This window comes from Oratosquilla oratoria, chromosome 30 (assembly GCF_046742065.1).
Source record: "Oratosquilla oratoria isolate Oo_2021 chromosome 30, ASM4674206v1, whole genome shotgun sequence".
NCBI classification, from domain to species: domain Eukaryota; kingdom Metazoa; phylum Arthropoda; class Malacostraca; order Stomatopoda; family Squillidae; genus Oratosquilla; species Oratosquilla oratoria.
In genome coordinates, this window is record NC_134806.1 from 3073760 (window position 1) to 3097498 (window position 23739).

Genomic DNA, 23739 nt, shown 5'->3' on the forward strand with positions numbered 1-23739 from the left:
ACACGCACGCAAGCACATTCATCATCCATATCAGCACATTGCCAGACTGTCCCCATTTTCACCACAAAATATCCAGATCATGGCATCACCATGGTAATGCGGGGCTGGGTAGGGGCAAGGCATATGGGGACAACACGTACAGTCGCTCTTGGAAGAAAAAGAAAGAATATATATATTTATTTATATATACATATATTTATATATATGTATATACATATATGTATATATAAATATATATATATATATATATATATATATATATTTGAATATCTGGGGAGCAGATTCTCTTGTATGCATTATGGAGGTCACTTAGCCCTACCTAAACCAACAGATAGCTTCATCAATCTTTCCGATGAACCCCTGTCAGAAGCCCAATGTAAATTCTTAAACCTTGGAATTAATTGTTCCCTTATGCCTAAATTTAAGCAGGTTAACAAGAAGGTAGAAATAGCAACTCTCTTTGACAACATTTGTAAGTTACAAAAAATAGGTGTTATTTCAGTTAATCCAGATCTACAGGAACAACTACAGGCAGAAAGTACGAAACGCCGCCACCACCACCAGAGCCAACTTCCCCCACGCTTGAAGGAAGCCGCAGAACAACTGCGCAACAAAGAGAGGATTGTCATCAGAAGAGCAGACAAAGCTTCCTGCTATGTGATCCTCAACAGGGAAACTTACTTTCAGAAATGTCGTGACATCCTCCTAGATGATTCCAAGTTTAAGCGTATTTCTCGTAACCCTGTTGTTCAGATTAAATCTAGACTTAATGAACTTATTTCCACTGTTAACGCCGTGATAGGAGGTAACAAATTTGTACCATTAGTCGGAGTTTTTTCTCCTGGTTATTTTTATGGTAATGTTAAGACCCATAAGGAAGGAAACCCCCTCAGACCCATTATTTCCCAAATTCCTACCCCCTCTTACAGCGTAGCTAAAACTCTTCATGAAATAATTTCTCCTTATATCCCTAATACTTATTCTTTAAAGTCTAGGGATGAATTCATAGACATCTTAAAAGATAATAAGCCTAACGGCATTATAGCATCGTTGGGTGCTGCTAGTTTATTTTCAAATGTCCCTGTGCATAGGACTATTAACATCATTTTGGAATATGTTTATGAACACGCAGATTTCCCCCCTCCAACCATCCCGAAGCACATAATGGAAGAGATGCTGAAAATCTGCACTACTGAGGCCCCCTTTAAATGTCCAGAGGGAAAGTTGTACGTCCAGCACGACGGGATAGCGATGGGTTCCCCCCTGGGAGTACTCTTTGCCCAAGCGTTCATGTTGGCAGTAGAGGAAGCAGTCTTTAAAGATGACGTCACCAAACCTTCATTATACTATAGGTACATAGACGACATCTTTGTGTGCGCACAGTCAGAAGCCCTTCTCCAGGGATTGAGACTGCGCCTCCAGGAGGAATCTGGTCTTAGCTTCACGACTGAAATGAATAAGGATGGCAAATTCCCTTTCCTCGATATTTTAGTGGACTCTTCTTCCGGGGAATTTACAACGAAGGTGTACAGGAAACCTACGAACTCTGAGAAGTGTTTGAACTACAAAAGTGAGTGCCCGACTAGCTATAAAACCAGTGTGATTAGAGCGTATGTCCGGAGGGCTATCAAAGTGTGTTCTTCCTGGCAGGCTCTGCATACAGAATTGCAGCACATCCGCCAGATTCTGGTGAATAATGGTTTCCCTAATAGTGATTTTGATGTAATTTGTAATAAAATGTTGTGTGACCACCTTTCCCCACAAACATCCCCTAAGCCCCAATTCATTGATATATACTACCATAACATCTTCAACAAGGGTTACAAAAAAGATGAAAAAATAATTAAAGACATCATCACTAAGAACTGTCACCCGGTATCTAAAGATAAGGAAATCCGGGTGGTTGTATACTACTCCAACCCTAAAACTAGTTCATTGGTTATAACTAATAACTTAAATAGTAATACTGAGACTATGTCTAAAACTAATTGTGTTTATGAATTCACCTGTAGCACCGGGAACTGTGTAGCCCGTCAAACAGCATATATTGGTTTTACTAGATGTAGTCTCAGTAGGAGAATAACTATGCATTTACAAAATGGGGCTATAAAACATCACTTAATGAAATACCATAACCTAACAGCCACCCGTGAATACCTAGTTTCAAACACTAGGATTATAGCAAGCAATAGGGATGTACATAAACTTAAGCTTCTAGAAGCTATGTTTATCAGAGAATGTAGTCCTATCATTAATATCCAATGCAACATGACTTCTGTCATCGCTTTGTTTAGCAGCACGACCAAGCTACTACCGAGCATGACCTCTCTCCGAAACCCCCCCCTCCACCTCCTCCTACCCACTTCTTCCATCCTCCTACCAACCGACCCCGTAACCCCCTAACCCCCCAACCCCTCCCCAACCCTCTTCTTCGCGTATTAATGAGATACCACCCCCGCCCCCTCTCCCGCCCTCCACCACCACCCAAGCCGGCTAGGTGCGTATATATGTCACCGAGCGAAGGGTTTTCTTCGTCATTTCATCGGACCTTTTAACTATTGTAAGTAACGGTCCCCATCAGCCCATGTATAGTGTTAATTTGTGTGAATTTGCGCATTTATTGATATTTGCTTCTATATTTGTATAATTGGTTAGATTTACATGTTGTTTTCTATATTTCTGTACGTCATTATTATCTATGTTACAGAATTTCCTGAAGATGTCTCTTTGTTAGACGAAACGTTGAAATAAATGAATCATTTTGGCAACTTGGTATATGCCCACCCTCTAAATGGCAGAATATTGGTTAGAAAACTGGAGAATACTCACAAGAAGATCAACAACCTCACTAACGCTGTCGATTTTAACAATGCATGCATATATATATATATATATACATAATATATACATATATATATATATAATATATACATATATATATATATATATATCACGTGCAAACCATTGTTGGAGCAAAAAAGACTGAAGACTGGGAATCTATATATTTTGATTGCAAACTGCAATCCTCTTTAGCAATCGAAATATATAGATTCCCTGTCTCCAGTCTTTTTTGCTCCAACTGTGGTTTTCACGTGATTGACAAATGTGGGATTACATCTTTCACCCGTAATATATATATATATATATATATATATATATATATATATATACAGTATATACATATAAATACATATTTATATACATATATATACATATATATATATATACATATATATACATATATATACATATATATACATATATATACATATATATATTTATATATAATACATATATATATATATATATATATATATATATACATACAGTATATATATATATATATATATATGTATATATATATATATATATATATATATATATATATATATATATATACATATATATATATATTCACTATAAACCCACTATCGGAGAAATTGATTAATTCTTTGTTAAATTAAATAATCTAGCTAAGAATATTAGTTTTAAGGTGGAATGGGAAGAAGGAGGTAGGATCCCATTCCTGGACATTTCGGTCATAAGAGACCCAGACCAATTGTCCTTTTCTGTGTATAGGAAGCCTACTCACACAGGAAATTACCTACACTTTTTTAGCCACCATCCGTATAACATTAAATATAGTGTTGCATCTGGCCTATATCTTAGAGCCCTTAGGATTTGTAGTCCACAATTTTTGCAAATAGAATTTGACATCATCAATAAACAACTCTAACGTAGGTTTATCCGGAATGTTTTTTAAAGAAAGCCCTACATAAAGCCAAATCCAATTTTTATCAACCAAATAACTCCAGGGAGAAGTTTAAATGGAGTTACAGTAACATCATTGTACCATTTAATGAATCCATCAACTCGGTCTCCAAACTACTACCAAACAACCAAATTAAATTTATTTACAATTATCCAAACAATAATTTTAGAAAGGTAGTAAATGTACACCGGAGGAATAATGTGGACCAAAACTCCGGGGTATATAAATTGCCTTGTAAAGACTGTGATGATGTCTATTGGGGCCAAACTCGCAGGGATTTGTCCACAAGATTAAAGGAACACAAAAACTTCATAAAATATGGACAAGTTAACTCCGCTGTGTTCCTTCATGCCAGCCAAAAAGACCACAAACTGGATTGGGATAATGCATCAATTATTTTTAAATCAAATTGTAGCTTTCGTAGGAAAATTATAGAATCTTCCTTAATAAAACATTATCCTAACTTCAATACCTCAAAAGGTCAGTGGCCCCCAGATTGCATTACGAGGATAGCAGTCAACAAATTAATGTCAAGAGATGTCGGACAAAATACCACCAACTGTACTTCCTTGACCCAACCATATCAAGGGCATATAACCTGAGTCCCCCCACTTTCCCCATCCCCTTTCTTGTTCCCCTCACTACCTCATATATACTTGTACTTTAACTTCTTGTAACTATTCTGCTGAAGAGGACTACAGACAGTAGTCGAAATATACAGTTTTCCTGTACTGCCGATAATTTTTCTACGATAGTGGGTTTATAGTGAACATTTACAAATGTGTTATAACATACCAGGTTCCAATACACACATATATATATATATATATATATATATATGTATATATATATATATACATACATATATATACATATACATATACATATATATACATATGTATATACATATATATATATATATATATATATATATATATATATGTTGATTCTTCCCCAAAAGTTCCTTTTAATAAAATGAATCTTTTGGTTATTACCTTTCATCATATTTTGGTAAAACTCCATCGTTTCCTTAATTGGTTTAATGTTAATGTTGTGTTTAAGAACCATACTATCAAAGAACTTCTTATCAAGAATTCACCGGATAATTCGGCGGGGTGCGTCTACTCTATCCCGTGCAAGAATTGTAATTCGTGTTACATTGGCCAGACTGGCAAAGAATTAAAACTTAGATTGAACCAGCATAAGTATAGTGTCCGTACTGGCCAATCTTCAAGTGGGATTTTTGCTCACATTAGAGACTATAATCACTGTATTGATTGGGACAATTCCCAAGAAATTGTTTCAAGTAATTCTTATTTGATAAGAAATATAATTGAATCGTGTATCATTAAAAAAACTTTTAATGAAAATCTTAATTTAAGCACTGGTCTTTTTAAATTAGATAATTTTGTGATTAACCAAATTGTAGGACAATGTCCCAAAGCTCCGCCTTAGCCATCTTGTGTGACCTTTTTTCACCTGTGTCATCTGTCATCCATTTTTATTTATTTTTTCTTGTTATTATTATTTTCCATTATATATTTATATGTATGTATGCATATGTATATAATTTGTTTCTTTGTAAGTCAATCTTTATGTTGAATCACATGTGTCAATTGTCACCCTTCTTATTTCTTGTTATTATCTTTTATGTTGAATGTTCTTTTTTTCACCTTGTCATTGGTCATCCTTATGGTTTATGTTGTGTGACATTTTTTCACCAGTTTCAATTGTCACCCATTTTATTTATTGTTTTTATATTTTCGTTTCTTTGTATGATATTCCTTTCGTATTTACGTTGTGTGACCTCTCCTGTTTTCTATATTATTATATTTAAGTTATTCTTTGTTGTGACACTATGTACTTTGAAAATGTCTTAATAGACGAAAACGTTCAGTATTCCGATCTTTATTTTCCTCGTGGTTACAAGCATAAATCTTTATTCACGTGTTTTATGTGATTACTGTTGCATATATATAACTATATATACATATAAATATACATATATATAATTTATATATATATATATATATATATATATATATATATATATATATATATACATATATGGCAAGATCGGAGGAGGGATTGAGGAAGTTGGTGACAGTTCAGGAGAGTATGTGAAAGAGGAGAGCTGAAGATAAATGTGGGTAAAAGTAAGGTGATGAGATGTACAAGGGGTGAATGTGGCAGCAGACTGGAAGTGAGCATTAAGGGAGAGCGACTGGAGGAAGTGGATAGTTTTAGATACTTGGGTGCAAATGTGGCAGGAAAAGGTGGAGTGGAGGTGGAGGTAGAATGTAGATTGAGAGAAGCGAGTAAATGCCTTGGTGGATTAAAAAGTGTAATGAGGAATAGACATTTGGGGATGGATGCTAAGAGGAGACTGTATTCACTTGGTCTTTGGATCACGTGTTGGACTCGTGATCAACAGCTATTTCCATGAAGGAGTGATTGTGCCAACAACACTGTATGGGGCAGAAACATGGAACATAAGAGAGGAAGAGAGAAGGAGTTTGAATAAGTTTGAGATGAAATGTCTGAGAAGTATGACAGGGGTTGCTAGGCTAGATAGAGTGAGAAATAAGGAGATGAGGAGAACAGGGGTGGGAAGGGAGTTGGGAGATAGGGTTGATGAAAAAGTATTAGGATGGTTTGGACACATGGGACGAATGAGTGAAGAAAGACTAGTAAAAGAGGTGTGGAAGGCAGAGGTGGAAGGAATGAACATGAGAGGGAGACCTAGGATGAGATGGATGGATGGGGTAAAAGGGGCATTGGAAACGAGGGGAATGTCTGTTGAGGAACGACAGGAGAGGCCAGAAGGTAGGGGTGAATGGAGAAAGGTTGTGTATGGATGATGTTGTGATGCATGAGGTGGGATGAGTGGGGGGATGGGGGGTGAGGTAGTATGTGTGAGCAAAAATTGACGCAGCCCGAAGGGATTTCTCCCCGTCTTCTCCTTTTTTCTGCATGGGGGGGGGGGGACGGAGAGGGGGGGTCGCCGATTTAATTAAGCGGCCTTGCTGTGGATGTGTTGTGTCTTGCGACACTGCCTCTGACCCAGGGCAGTGGACAGGGTGCAGGGATGAGGATGGCTCGTCATCCGGGAGGTGCTAAGATGGGAGGGAGGGTGGAGGGGAATGTAGTGTATTCAGGGATGGAATGGGTGGGAATTATTTTATGCCTTTTTCTTTTTGGCTACCTCCCTTGTAAGGAGGAAAAAGCCTAGGTATATATATATATATATATATATATATATATATATATATATATATATATATATATATATATATATATATATATATATATATATATCACAAGACGAAAATGTAGTAGCACATTTAGTAAAATGTTTTAATTACCCACTGTCGGAGAAACAAAGCAAAAACAAAAAACAAAAAAACAGACGAACTGTATAACCCAGGAGTATATAAACTACCTTGTAAAGATTGTAATGAGGTCTACTGGGGTCAAACTGGTAGGGACCTCAATACCAGAGTAAAAGAGCACAAAAACTCTGTCAGGTATGCACAAAACAACTCCGCGGTCTTCCTCCATACATCAACAAAGGATCACCGCATAGATTGGAACAATCCAGAAATCATTTATAAATCTAATTGTAGCTTCAGGAGAAAGATAGTTGAATCTTTCCTCATTAAACACTTGCCAAATTTCAATACATCTAAAGGGCAATGGTCACCTGATTGTATAACAACTTATGCTGTGAATAAATTATTACCATTACCGAATCCGCCCCACCTCGGACATGTGACTTGAGCCACCTCCCCTTGTTCCTACTTTGTACCTCTCTCATTGTATATATTCTTGTACATCTTACCTTGTATCTATCTGCTGAAGAGGACCACAGTAGTGGTCGAAATATACAGTTCGTCTGTTTCTTTTGCTTTGTTTCTCCGACAGTGGGTAATTAAAACATATATAAATATATATATATATATATATATATATATATATACATATATATATATGTATATATATATATATCACGCTCTCTGAGGATGATCAAGATGCTCACATCACTATTTTGAATTAGCTCCTGATTTCTCGTTGTGGTTACCAGATAAGAACCCCCCCCCCCAAGGTTTGATGTGAATTTTCAGGTTATCAATATAGTGTCCCATGATTGTGAATATCTTGTGATTCATTCGGTACACACTTGAATAATGGAAATAGCCATAACGTGGTTCTGGGTGAAAACAGTGGCCAAACAAACAAAAATTGTTCATTGCAGTGTGAAGAAAGAAATGTTTGTTGTTGGAGGTCATGCGTGCGAAGGCGACCCGTATTTTTTATTTATTTATTTATTTATTTATTTTGCAGATTAAGTGTTAAACATAAAAAATTTGTTTATTTGTTGAGAGGATGATGGAATAATGTACCACATGGAAAATGGTTCCCGAGAAATGTGCTTTGACCAAATATGATGTTAAGTTCAATGAAATTACAAAATATGTGATATGAGGTTTTAGTTAAATTGTACATATCGAACCGCACCCAGTACAGGTTGTTTTCAAATCCTCAAAAAAAAAAAAAAAAAAAAAAAAAAATACTTGCCCTAAACCTTAATATGGATGCCATACTTGGCTAAATAGCTGAAGTTAATTTTGCACCCATCGCGATTTCTCTCACTTCAAAAACTGATTTTTAAGAAGTATTTTCCACTAAGAGTACAACTTGCCCTGCCATTACCCTATAACCACACCATCATATCACCCTCAATGTCTTTTGTAATCACCACCACCAATGTTATCACACCATTACACCAATTTTCACCACTGCTCATGCCATTCATTGACCTTACTAAAGCCTTTGACGCTGAAATGCTCCATCAATAGAGATCTAAACGCTAGGACTGTTAGTTCAAATTGTTACATTAATCCTCTAAAGCAGTGGTTCTTAACCTTTTTTGGCAGCGACCCAAAATTTTGCACAAATCAAGCATCGCGACCCAAGCCTACATAGATATACATTGAAATTTCAAAACACTTCAAATAAATTTTCTGCTTTGGAGTTTTTATTTAATCATGGTCTGCTTAGAATCCTAAAACTAGGCATCATGTATTTTAATTATTACAGTATATAATTATAATATATTTGTAGTGGGAAAATAATTATTTTCTGCAAACCCTTAGCGACCCAATAAAATGGCTTGGCGACCCAAATTTGGGTCGCGACCCAGGGGTTAAGAACCACTGCTCTAAAGGATTAGATTGTGTAAATCTATCTTTATTGACCTTTTTAAGGATTTTGTTCTAAGAAAGACAAATTTATCGAACTTAGAAAAATCCTTTCGCTGTTCCGTGGACTTTTCTTCTGCAGTGCCGCAACGAGTCGTTAGTCTTTCACATGACATATCACTTTCAATGAGGGAAGACCATTACCACTGTCACCCATAAAAAATAATGATAAACAAATGAAATAGATAAATAAATATAATAAACGTGATAAACATGATAAACATAATAATAATAATGATAATAATAATAATAATAATAATAATAATAATAATAATAATAATAATAATAATAATAATAATAATAATAATAATAATAATAATAATGATAATAATAATAATAATAATAATAATAATAATAATAATAATAATAATAATAATAATAATAATAATAATAATGATAATAATAATAATAATAATAATAATAATAATAATAATAATAATTATAATACATACATATAACAAAGGCTTTTTCCCCTTTACAAGGAAGGTAGCCAAAAAACAAAGGCATATAAACCATTCGCACCCATTCCATTCTCCACATACTCCACTCCCCTCCACCTCTTCCTTCCCTCTTATCTTGGCACCTCCTGATGATTATGATGATGATAATGATAATGATGATGGTGATGGTGATGATGATGATGATGATAGATAATAATAATAATAATAATAATAATAATGATAATAATAATAATAATAATAATAATAATGATGATGATGATGATGATGATGATGATGATGATGATGATGATGATGATGATGATAATAATAATAATAATAATAATAATAATAATAATAATAATAGTAATAATAATAATAATAATAATAATAATAATAATAATAGTAATAATAATAGTAATGATGATGATAATAATAATAATGATGATGATGATAATAATAATAATAATAATAATAATAATGGTAATATTTTACTTTCGACCATTGTAGGAATATAGCAATACAAAATTAAATAGTAATTTTGTAAATTACAATGTGTGAACGTAATATGCAATTTTGTGTGCGGAAATGAAAATAAAAAGTTGCTAAAACAGATTTCTTAAGTAACGAAGTCGTGTACGACGAATGGTACGCCATGTTTGTTATGGTAGACGCCGACGTCGGAGAAATGAAAGGACGATAAATTTGTCTAAACTAAACTAAACTAAACTAAACTAACCTAACCTAACCTAACCTAACCTGTGTTTAATAAATCATTACCTGCAAATTAGATATCATCCGGCTGGTCGTCGTCGTCGTCGTGAGAGACGTTGGCGGGCTTTTCAACCACTCTCCAATGGTCGAAAGTAAAATTTTACCGGTTAGGTTAGGTTAGGTTAGGTTAGTTTAGTTTAGACAAATTTATCGTCCTTTCATTTCTCCGACGTCGGCATCTACCATAACAAACATGGCGTACCATTCGTCGTACACGACTTCGTTACTTAAGAAATCTGTTTTAGCAACTTTTTTTATTTTCATTTCCGCACACAAAATTGCATATTACGTTCATACATTTTAATTTACAAAATTACTATTTAATTTTGTATTGCTATATTCCTACAATGGTCGAAAGTAAAATTTTACCATAATAATGATAATAATAATAATAATGATAATAATAATAATAATAATAATAATAATAATAATAATAATAATAATAATAATAATAATAATAATAATAATAATAATAATAATAATAATAATAATAATAATAATAATAATAATAATAATAACAACAACAATAATAGAAATAATGATAACAACAACAATAGTAGTGGTAATAATAATAATGATAATAATAATAATAATAATAATAATAATAATAATAATAATAATAATGATAATAATAATAATAATAATAATAATAATAATAATAATAATAATAATAATAATAATAATAATAATAATAATAATAATAATAATAATAATAATAATAATAATAATAATAATAATAGTAGTAGTAGTAGTAGTAGTAGTAGTAGTAGTAGTAGTAAAAATAAATCTGACTTGAAAAGTAAACACTGTCATGTTCAGGTTCGCCTTGTTGACGAGAACCGACAGTTGTCCTCGTTACATGACTTAGGAAGAACGCTACAACAGTGAAAGTGTTGGAAGTCGGTTACAGGTTTAATTTCAACGGATCTAAGAAAAGCAAGACAGTTATTTGGCAACAGCTCTATCAAATCGGTTGTTGTCATTTGGTATCTTCCTTTTTCTCAGTTACTTCCACTTGCTTGTTATTTCAAAGATTTAATTACAGAATCCCCTTCACTAAGCAAAATCTCCCAGGTGAATGAAATTGCCTGGCATTAACTAAAACAAAATTTATTAACCTCTTCTTAACTAGTGACTTCTAGCCTGACTAAAATCGTCTGCAGTTGTCTAAGGAACTCAGGGTATGATGAAGATTTTTTGGGGGGTTTCCACCTGTCCGTGACAGGATTCCTAAAACCCTATGACAGCGCTTGCATCGAAACCGGCCAATCTTCGATGCAAAAAGTTTCTTATGTACCAACCGAAATTGCTGGGAATTTTTTTATTCACTATCTCTTAGATATTGGGGAAGATTTTCATAGAGAAGGAGAGATTGTCGGGAATAAATCCCGACAGAGGCATTTTTGTGAAAGCTTTATCACACTCTTCATACTGGAAAGACTTCTTTCCGGTGTAAGTCACCATGTGACGTTCAAGAGCACTCTTTGCTGAGAAGGCTGCATCACACAGGTCACACTGGAAAAGCCTCTTACAATTATGAGTCATCATATGACGTTTGAGAACTCTTTTTACTGAGAAGGCTGCATTGCACCAGGAGTATAGTAGGAAGAGTTAAGGATGTACAGCTACACAGAAAACTATCGTTAGTAGGGGTGTCGAAGCATTCGCTAATGAACATAACCTTATGATACCGAAGGGTTGGTATTTCTGGGGTTTGAATTGTTCAAATTCCTTCTGAATGAATATGAATCGAATAATAGTTCCGGAGTTCATATGGATTCACTATGACATGATAATCTTATTTCCGATGGAGACTTCAACTTGTCTCAAATAGTTTCGTTGTTTTGTGTCAAAATGATTAGCGTGATTTACTAACGATAGTTTTCTGTGCAGCTGTACATGTTCTAAGGGGAGAGAGTGGGGGAATATCAGATCATTTTTTGGTGGAAGGTAAGTTGAGAGTGGAGAATAGGTGGAGAAAGAGGAAAAGGGCAGAAGGTAGGGAGGTACCTAGAGTAAACTGCTTAAATGAGAAAGAAAAGGAAAAGGAGTACAAGAAGAAGCTTAGAGAGGAGAGGGAGGGAGTGAAGGATAGGGTAGAACTAGGAGTGGAGGAGGGATGGGAATGGTTCAAAGAGGGAGTCATAAGGTGTGCAAAGATGGTGTGTGGAACGAGGAGGATGAGAGGAAATAGAAGGAAGGGTAGTGAGTGGTGGGATGAGGAAACAAAGAAGGGTGTAGAAGAGAAGAAGCAGGCTTTCATAGATTGGTTACAAAATAGGACGAGGAAATCATACGAGAGGTACAAAGTAAAGAGAAGAGAAGTAAAGCATAAGATAAAGGAAGCAAAGAGGAGAGATGTGAAACGGGGTAAGAGTATGACAGAAACATTTGAAAGTAATAAAAAATGTTTTGGAAAGAAATTAAAAGAGGAAGAGGAAGCAAATCAAGTAGAGAAAGGGTAAAAGGTGCATATGGAGAGATGATAATGGAAGAGAAGGCAGTGAGAGGAAGGTGGGCAGAGTGTTTTAGGGAGTTGCTAAATATGAAGGAGGATAGGGAGGGGAATGTAGTTGCAGTGGGAAGTGCTAAGAAAATGAGAGTGATGAGTGAGGAAAATGGAGGAAAAATAGGGAAAGATGAAGTGAAGGCAGCTGTTAAATTGACAAGACCAGATAAGGCACCTGGTCTGGATGGATGCCATGCAGAATGTCTGAAAAAAGAGGTACAGTTATGGTGGACTGGCTGGTGAGGTTATTTAATGTTTGTTAAAAAGATGGTAGAGTCCCGGAGGACTGAAGGAGTGTCTGTATAGTTCCACTTTACAAGAGAAAGGGGGACAAGTGTGAGTGTAGTAGTTTCAGAGGGATTAGCTTGTTAAATGTAGTTGGGAAGACTTATGGGAGGGTCTTGATTGAGAGGATTAGGAGAGGAACAGAGGGAGTAATTGGCGAGGAACAGTGTGGGTTTAGGACAGGTAGGGATTGTGTAGATCAGATTTTTGTGGTAAGACATATGTGAGAAAGCTATGGGAAAAGGTAAGGATGTTTTTTGAGCTTTTATGGATCTGGAAAAGGCTTATGACAGGGTAGACATGAAGGCACTGTGTGGGGTATTGCAGATATATGGGATAGGAGGAAAGTTGTTAAGAGCAGTCAAGAGTTTTGTGAGAGTAGTAGAGCTTTTGTTAGGATTAGAAATGGAGAGAGTGAGTGGTTTGAGGTAAAGGTGGAACTTCGTCAGGGACGTGTTATGTCGCCCTGGCTGTTCAATTTATACATGGATGAGATGGTGCGAGAGGTGAATACAAGGGCAGTGGGTCAGGGGTTGGAGATGGTTAAAGAAAATGGAGAAAAGTGGGAGATAAGACAGTTGTTTGCTGACGACACCGCTTGTAGCAGGATCAGAGGAGGGATTAAGGTGTGCGAAAGAAGGAAGTTGAAGATAAATGTGGATAAATGTAAGGCGATGAGATGTACAAGGGGAGAGAGTGGCAGCAGGCTGAAAGTGAGTATTAAAGGAGAGAGAGAGGAGGAAGTGGATAGTTTTAGGTACTTGTATGCGAATATAGCAGAAAGGGAGGAGTGGGCGTGGAGGTAGAATGTAGATTGAGAGAAGCGAGTAAATGCCTTGGGATCTTAAAAAGTGTAATGAGAAATAGATATTTGGGAATGGATGCTAGGAGGAGGTTGTATGAAGGAGTGATTGTACCGACAGCACTGTACGCGGCAGAAACATGGAACATAAGAGAGGAAGAGAGAATGAGTTTGAATGTGTTTGAGATTAAATGTCTGAGAAGTATGATAGGGGTTACTAGGCTAGATAGAGTGAGAAATGAGGAGATGAGGAGAACAGGGGTGGGAAGGGAGTTGGGAGATAGGGTTGATGAAAAAGTATTAGGATGGTTTGGACACATGGGACGAATGAGTGAAGAAAGATTAGTAAAAGAGGTGTGAAAGGCAGAGGTGGAAGGAATGAACATGAGAGGGCGACCTAGGATGAGATGGATGGATGGGGTAAAATGGGCATTGGGAACGAGGGGAATGTCTGTTGAGGAAGGACAGAAGAGGCCAGAAGATAGGGGTGAATGGAGAAAGGTTGTGTATGGATGATGCTGTGATGCATGAGGGGGAGTGGGTGGGTGGCGGGGGCTGAGGGAGTATGTATGAGAAATAAATCAACGCAGCCCGAAGGGGTTTCTCCCAGTCTTCTTCCTTTCTGCATGAGGAGACGGAGAGGGTGGGTCGCCGAACTAATGGAGTGATCTTGCTGTGGATGTGCTGTGTCTTGCGACACTGCCTCTGACCCAGGGCAGTGGACAAGATGCAGGAATGACCCGTCATCCAAGAGATGCCAAGATAAGAAGGAGGGAAAAAGGTAGAGGGGAGTGGAGTATGTAGGGGATGGAATGGGTGGGAGTGGTTTTCATGCCTTTGTCTTTTGGCTACCTCCCGGGTAAGGGGGAAAAGAGCCTTTGATATATATATGTATGCATATTTTTTCGGTAGAGTGACGGAGGAGTGCCTGTATAGTTCCACAAGGGAAAAGGGGACCTGTGAGTATAGTAGTTTTAAATGGATCAGTTTGTTGAGTGTAGTTGGGAAGGCTTGTGGGAGGGTCTTGATTGGGAGGATTAGGAGAGGAATAGAGGGAGTAATTGGTGAGGAACAGTGTGGGTTTAGGACAGGTAGGGGTTGCGTGGATCAGGTTTTTGTGGTAGGAAAAATTAAGGATGTTTTTTTGGCCTTTATGGATTTGGAAAATGGTTATGACAGGGTAGACATGAAGGCACTGTGGGAGGTATTGCAGATATATGGGATAGGAGGAAAGCTGTTAAGAGCAGTCAAGAGTTTTGCGAGAGTAGTATAACCTGTGTTAGAATTAGAAATGTAGAGTGAGTGGTTTGAGGTAAAGGTGGGACTTCGTCAGGGATGTATTATGTCGCCTTGGCTGTTTAATTTATACATGGATGGGGTGGTACGAGAGGTAAATGCAATGGTAATGGGCCAGGGATTGGAGATGATTAAAGAAAATTGGGAAAATGGAAGATAAGCTAGTTGTTATTTGCTGACGACACTGCATTTGTAGCAGGATCAAAGGAGGGATTAAGAAATTTATTGATTGAGTTTGGGAAGGTGTGCAAAAGAAGGAAATTGAAGATAAATGTGGGTAAATGTAAGGTAATGAGATGTACAAGAGGAGAATATGACAGCAAATTGGAATGGACTGTTACACCCAAATGGCATTCGATTGAACCCACGCAGTAGAAAAGCCTTTCCAGTGTGACCTGTACAATTCTGTTTTCTCACAAAAGTATGATCTCAAACGATACATGATGACCCACACAGGAGAGACACGTTTCCAGCGTGATTCTTTCTCACAAAAGGGTGATCTCAAAATGTCACGTGATAACTCACACAGCCTTTCCGGTGTGATCCTGCTTTCTCACGAAAGGATGATCTCAAATGTCACATTTTTCGTGTCCAAAATGGGTAGCAATGTGCACACAGTTGTTGCCGGGAAAAGTGGATAATTCGCTGGGAAGGACAACGGCAAGTTTGTCTATTCACTTGAGTGCTCATATGAGCCGCCATCCCAGGGGTTTAAATATGAAAATACAAATAGCATGGAACATGCACATTTTTGTTTATAAGTGAGTTTTGTTTTCTATATGTCTAATAGTCAGTATATGCTTATCAAAGCAAAAGCATTAAAATAATATAAAATCGGTGTTCATTTTTATCTTTATTCGTTTACATATTTAGCCACGTTGAAAAGGCATTCTATTTCAATATTAGTGACTACACCTTGGAGAAGAATGTTCTGAAAAATTGTGCCTTCTCGTAAAATTTCCTTCACCAGGTGGCTTAGACGCTTCTGTCACTCCGTCTTGCCAACCAGGGTCGAAACCACAACCTTTTCTTCTGCTTCTTCAATTTTTTTTAGCTTTCGTATGTTTATTAGCAATTGAAGTACTGTTATTCTAGATATATATAGTACGCTTCTTTTAGGTGGCATGAGGACATTTGGCGGGAAGTTTAATTATTGTTGTTGCTACCCGCCAGCCAAAAAGTCGCCACGAAACATTCCCAGTATCTGAGTGTGACGAATTACCAAGGGTTTGCTAACGATGCAAATAGTGTGCCGACACTTGCAGAAAATTTTGATAGTCAAGTGAGTGTAAAAATGAGCCACGATTCCTGGGGTTAATGTACATAATATAATTAGAATTGTTTCATGCGTGAGGTTTTTATTCACTATCTTTCATTATCATTGTAAACTTATCAAAACGTAAAAAACAATATGGAAACGGTGCTATTGACTATTTATCATATTTTTTATTTGACTACCTCAGTTATTGAATCGTTTGCAAAGATAGGCCCGATAGGGTGATAGGAGGAAAGCGGTTAGCGTTGTTTGTTTACGTTTGCCGCTGGCCAAAAAGTCATCAGCAGAATACTCCCAATGTGACGGGTGCGCAAAATTTTGACAGCAAAGCAAGTAGCAAAAGTTAGCATACTAGCGAGAAAGGCCTAGTGTGCCTCCACCAATAATTGGTCCAAATGTTTATTGGTTCCGATTGCCGCTGCCAAATTTGTGGACTGAATGAAGGCGACTTGTCAAGTTCAGTGTTTACATTATGATTCTCTCGTGCCAGGCATGCAATTACAATAGACATAAAGACACATATTAGTGAACATGTTTCTAAGGGTAGTGCATTCTTGGGTTACCGGGGTTTTATGCGTTGTTGGCTGGAATTCTCAAAACAATGAAAACCCCCTCAAATTGCATTCGTCACCGGAAGGCGTAATTGAACAATATGGAAAAAAAATTGTCATTCTGACTTAAAGTGAGATTGTTACTGGGGACAAATTTGTCGCACAAATTTGATTGTAACTCACTTGTAGTGGCTGTTCTCATGATGTATGTGTTAATTGATAAGATAATCTTAAGCTTGTTTTAGTAGTGGTTGATGGAGGGGTGGGGATAAGACATAAGTTAAGTCTAAATTAACCCACCCCCATAGGTGGTGACAGCTGAGTATTATGTATAGGTTAGGTTGGTAGGTTGATTTATTTTTCATTGAAGGGTGTCAGAAAACACTATATTTTTACCCATAGGATTTTGGTGTTGAAGGTTGTTTTAGTAGTGGTTGATGGAGGGGTGGGGATAAGTTAAGTCTAACTTAACCCACCCCCATAGGTGGTGACAGCTGAGTATAGGTTAGGTTGGTAGGTTAATTTATTTTTCATTGAAGGGTGTCGGAAAACACTATATTTTTACCCATAGGATTTTGGTGTTGAAGGTTGTTTTAGTAGTGGTTGATGGAGGGGTGGGGATAAGTTAAGTCTAACTTAACCCACCCCCATAAGTGGTTACAGCTGAGCATAAGTTAGGTTGGTAGGTTAATTTATTTTTCATTGAAGGGTGTCAGAAAACACTATATTTTTACCCATAGGATTTTGGTGTTGAAGGTTGTTTTAGTAGTGGTTGATGGAGGGGTGGGGATAAGTTAAGTCTAACTTAACCCACCCCCATAGGTGGTGACAGCTGAGTATAGGTTAGGTTGGTAGGTTAATTTATTTTTCATTGAAAGGTGTCAGAAAACACTATATTTTTACCCATAGGATTTTGGTGTTGAAGGTTGTTTTAGTAGTGGTTGATGGAGGGGTGGGGATAAGTTAAGTCTAACTTAACCCACCCCCATAGGTGGTGACAGTATAGGTTAGGTTGGTACATACATAAGTATACCAAAGGCTTTTTCCCCCTTACATGGTGGGTAGCCAAAAAGAAAAAGTCATAGAAACCACTCCCACCTATTCCATTCCCTACATATTCCACTCCCCTCCACCCTTCTCCCTCCCTCTTATCTGGGCACCTCCTGGATGATGGGTCATCCCTGCATCCTGTCCACTGCCCAGGGTTAGAAGCAGTGTTGCAAGACACAGCACATCCACAGCAAGGCGGCTTCATAACTTCGGTGACCCCCCCTCTCTGTCCCCTCATGCAGGAAAGGAGAAGACGGGGAGAAATCCCTTCAGGCTGCGTCAAATTTTTTCTCATACATACTTCCTCACCCCACATCCCCCACCCACTCCCCCTCATGCATCACAGCATCATCTATACACAACCCTTCTCCATTCACCCCTATCTTCTGTCCTCTCCTGTCCTTCCTCAACAGACATTCCTCTCTTTTGTAATGCCCCTTTCACCCCATCCATCCAACTCATCCTAGGATGTCCCTTCATATTCACTCCTACCACCTCTGCCTTCCACACCTCTTTTACTAATCTTTCTTCACTCATTCTTTCCATGTGTCCAAACCATCCTAATACTCTTTCATCAACCCCATCTCCCAACTCCCTTTCCACCCCTGTTGGTAGGTTAATTTATTTTTCATTGAAGGGTGTCAGAAATCACTATATTTTTATCCATAGGATTTTGGTGTTGAAGCTTGTTTTAGCAGTGGTTGATGGAGGGGTGGGGATAAGTCTAACTTAACCCACCCACATAGGTGGTGACAGTATAGGTTAGGTTGGTAGGTTAATTTATTTTTCATTGAAAGGTGTTGGAAAACACTATATTTTTATCCATAGGATTTTGGTGTTGAAGGTTGTTTTAGCAGTGGTTGATTGAGGGGTGGGGATAAGTATAACTTAACCCACCCCCATAGGTGGTGACAGTATAGGTTAGGTTGGTAGGTTAATTTATTTTTCATTGAAGGGTGTTAGAAATCACTATTTTTATCCATAGGATTTTGGTGTTACTTCTACTAAAATTAACTTGTGGTAGTACTAGTGGCCCATGATAAAATAATGAGAGTTTAGTAGTAGAAATCAATATCAGATTCAGATGAACCCCACTTTGAAACAATAGTATGTGATGTCCTTGATAGCAGGTTGTGTGGTGGACCTCTGAAAGTTTACTATGAAGAAGGTAGGTGATGAGCCTACACCAGGACATGCATGGCTCTGGCCAAAACCATCACCTTTGCCATGTGTGCTTGGACTGTTAGGGTAGGTAATTAGTAGTCACTACATGGAATAGGAGAAAAGCTTGGAGTTTCAAGCCACAACTGGGCAAACGCGAGATGTATGAAAGGATGTGGGATGGTTGAAGAGTAAGCTTTGACTCTGCCGCCCCTCTTTTAGGAGGAAAGGGTCTATTGATTTGTAATATTGCCAGCAATCATAACTGGTACACAAATTGGACAGTGACTTGTGTTGGAGAGTTGATCTAGCAGTGATGTGTATGTTTATATTGTAGTGAAACAATATGAATGGGTCAAAGCAAACACCATTATAATGATCAGTTTACAATTTTTGGAGTTTCCACTATATGAAGTTGATATAATGTGTGTGTATGAATAGGATATTGATATGACCAAACACTAATGAGTGACCAACATTAACAAGTTAAGTGGTAAATGTTGGCAAGTAGTGTTGATATGTAGTTGTAGATGGACACCTTTCTCAAGGGTAGGCATGTAAAGCAGGATTTTCCTATGGGACACAGGGCTGGGTCACAGTAAATGGTGTGGATGTAATGTGCATGCATCCCATTTTTATGAGTGTTTTTAACCATCAATTTTACAGTGTGCGATTAAGTATTAAGTATTAAAAAATGTTAAACTCCCAAATTCAGTTTGCTCGAGGAGATCTTTGGTAAAAATATTCTTATATAGGGGTGATGGGCATGTACGAAATGGTTTGTGTACAAAATGTCAATCCTATTATTACAAATCTCAGAAAGTTAGATGTCAATCTTATGATTACATTTTTTCCAGAAGGTAACAATCAACATTTCTCTGGGGAAGTTATCCATAGATTCCATGTATTTGTCATACAACAAAGAAAAACCGATGTGACATCAATAGCACAACTATCTCATGAGTCGGCTTATATATCAAGTGATGACCCACACAGGAGAGAAGCCTTTCTAGTGTGACCTGTGTGATTATGCTTTGTCACAAAGCATGATCTTAAATGTCACATGACCCACACTGGAGAGAAGCCATTCCAGTATGATTCAGGTTTCTCACAAAAGGGTGATCTCAAATGTCACATGATGACCCACATAGGAGAGAAGCCTTTCTAGTGTGACTTGTATGATTTTGCTTTCTCATGAAAGAGTGATCTCAAATGTCACATGATGACCCACACAGGAGAGGAGCCTTTTCAGTGTGACTTAAGTGATTCTGCTTTCTTACAAAAGGGTGATCTCAAACAACACATGATGACCCACATAGGAGAGAAGCCATTCCAGTGTGACCTGTGTGAGTCTGCTTTCTCACAAAAGAGTGATCTGAAACGTCACATGATGACCCACACAGGAGAGAAGCCATTTCAGTGTGACCAGTGTGATTCTACTTTCTCACAAAAGTGTGATCTGAAATGTCACATGATGACCCACACTGGAGAGAAACCATTCCAGTGTGACCTGTGCAATAAAGGTTTTTCACGAAAGCGTAATCTCAAATCTCACATAATGATCCACACTGGAGAGAAGCCATTCCAGTGTGACTTGTGTGATTCTGCTTTCTCACGAAAGCATAATCTCAAACTTCACATGATGACCCACACAGGAGAGAAGCCATTTCAATGTGACCTTTGTGATTCTGTTCTCACTCACAAGGGTGATCTCAAACGTCACATGAGGACCCACACAGGAGAGAAGCCATTTCAGTGTGACCTGTGTGATTCTGCTTTCTCACAAAAGGGTGATCTGAAATGTCACATGATGACCCACACTGGAGAGAGACCATTCCAGTGTAACCTGTGCAATGTAGCTTTTTCGCGAAAGCATGAACTCAAATATCACATAATGACCCACACTGGAGAGAAGCCATTCCAGTGTGACTTGTGTGATTCTGCTTTCTCACGAAAGTATAATCTCAAACTTCACATGATGACCCACACAGGAGAGAAGCCATTTCAGTGTGACCTTTGTGATTCTACTTTCTCACAAAAGTGTCATTTCAAACAGCACATGATGAGTCACACAGGAGAGAAGCCATTTGAATGTGACCTGTGTGATTCTGCTTTTTCGCTAAAGAGTGATCTGAAATGTCACATGATGATCCACACTGGAGAAAAACCATTCCAGTGTGACCTGTGCAATAAAGCTTTTTCACAAAAGCGTAGTCTCAGACGTCACATAATGACCCACACTGGAGAGAAATCATTCCAGTGTGACCCATGCAATAAAGCTTTTCCACAAAAGTGTAGTCCCAGACGTCACATAATTTCCCACACTGGAGAGAAACCATTCCAGTGTGACTTGAGTGATTCTGCATTCCCACTAAAGGGTGATCTCAAATGTCACATGACCCACACTGTTGAGAAACCACTCCAGTGTGACCTGTGCAATAAAGTCTTTTCACGAAAGCATGAACTCAAAAGTCACATGATGACCCACACTGGAGAGAAGCCATTTCAATGTGACCTTTGTGATTATGCTTCTGCACAGAAGTGTCATCTCAAACTTCACATGATGACCCACACAGGAGAGAAGCCATTTCAATGTGACCTTTGTGATTCTGCTTTCTCACAAAAGTGTCATCTCAAACAGCACATGATGACCCACACAGGAGAGAAGCCATATCAGTGTGACCAGTGTGATTCTGCTTTCTCACTAAAGGGTGATCTCAAATGTCACATAATGACCCACACTGGAGAGAAACCATTCCAGTGTGACCTGTGCAATAAAGGTTTTTCACGAAAGCGCGATCTCAGACGTCACATGATGACCCATACAGGAGAGAAGCCATTCCAGTGTGACCTGTGCAATAAAGCTTTTCCACAACAGGGTCGTCTGAAACGTCACATGGTGATCCACACAGGAAAGAAACCTTTTAAAGTATGACCTGTGTGATGAAGCTTTCTGAATAAGGTTGATTTAAGATATCACATGATGACCCACTGGAAAAAGGCGTTTCTAACAGTGTGACCTGTGACATAGACCTTTCTCATGTAAGGGTCTTCTGAAATAGCACTTGATGTTTTATATGGAGAGGTCTTTCTGCTGTGACCTGTGCAATGCAGCTTTCTCATGAAGGAACATTACACTGGCCTGTGTTTCAAAACTTTTATACAAAAGTCAAGGATTTTCCAACTGATTTAGGACCCTTTTTGCATACTAAATTAAAAACTACAGTTCATTTTACTGGGTCAGGTCTGGTTTCTAAGATATAATGTATTTGTATCCCAACATATTTTTCCAAAATATTGCAGTTATACAAGCATTTATGGGCTTTGTTTTTGGAAAACTGGGTCTTGGGTAACCTGTCAGAATTATTTTTATATATTTTTTTTTTCATGTCTAGGTATGTATAAAAATGGATCAGAAGTGTTAAACCATCCTAATAGGTTCTGTTACATCTGCGGACATGTGGTTCTTCCTGACCATCAAGCAAAAATCATGGATTTTGTGGAGAAGGCATATAAAGCTTACTTTGTAGTCAAACTAGGGGACCGGGATAAGCCATTCACTCCCCATATCTGCTGCAAAACATGTGTAAAGAACTTACAGGATTGGAGGACCAAGGAAAGGAAGAGTATGCCATTTGATGTCCCAAAGGTGTGGAGGAAAGGGAAAGATCATACATATTACCGATTGCTACTTTTGCATGACAAATCTAAAAGGCATCAATCACAAGAACATGCACCATGTTCAATACCCTGATGTTCCTTCTGCCATAAAGCCAGTCCACCATGGCCCCAATATTCCTGTTCCTGAGCCAAATTTCACCATGGAATCTAGTTCTGATTCCGAATCTAGTGACATGACTGATACAGCTGAGTGTGGTGCATACAGGCCAGAAGAGGATGACCAACTGGTGCCTTTGACCCAAGCCAAACGCATTGACCTGACACGAGACCTGAAACTTTCCAAGGTGGTGGTTGATGAGTTAATGGAGAATTTCTGCCAACTTGGTGCATGCATGTCAGTGAGAATGCATTTCCTCTGGTCTCATCTGGACTAGTTTCCAGAGAATTGTGGAGACTTCAGTGAAGAACAGGGTGAGCACTTTCATAAAGATATCAGTGTTATGGAGGAACACTGTCAAGGCCGATGGGATGTCAACTTTCTGGCCGACTACCACTGGTGCCTGAAGAAGGATGTGGAGTCTGCTCAGTACAAATGGAAGTCTCTGAAGAGACCATTCACCCATGAATAGCTTCCTTAGTTCATTATACTCTTCTTGCTATATTTGAAATATTTTGTGAGCATTCTGTGAATAAATCAGTCTAATATTTTCATAATTGTGTTTCATTCATCTACAAATAGATCAGAATTTAGAATATCTTTAATGTGCTAATACTTCACTAACTTGATCTGATTGAGTGAAATGAGCAAGGTTTTTGGATTCAGTGCAAAAAACTAGCAAAAAATCAGGTACAGTATTATATGTTAGACCTTGAAAACAGCGCAGGCCAGTGTTATCTAACAGCATATGATAGTCAACACAGGTGAGACTTTCCTATATGACTTG

At 37.7% G+C, this 23739-nt stretch overlaps 1 protein-coding gene across 1 annotated transcript; it reads left to right on the forward strand.

The window, feature by feature from the left end:
- The first annotated feature begins 16644 nt into the window (after positions 1–16644).
- LOC143040978 (uncharacterized) lies at positions 16645–22109 on the forward strand. The gene is made up of 2 exons (XM_076212436.1): positions 16645–16718; positions 20032–22109. Exon 2 carries the CDS (start codon positions 20394–20396, stop codon positions 22107–22109), a length of 1716 nt encoding a protein of 571 aa, XP_076068551.1. The 5' UTR covers positions 16645–16718; positions 20032–20393.
- Positions 22110–23739: the final 1630 nt, after the last annotated feature.

Coding starts and splice junctions, on each gene's coding strand:
- LOC143040978 (XM_076212436.1), top strand. CDS start 20,394: ATGATGACCCACACAGGAGAGGAGCCTTTTCAGTGTGACTTAAGTGAT.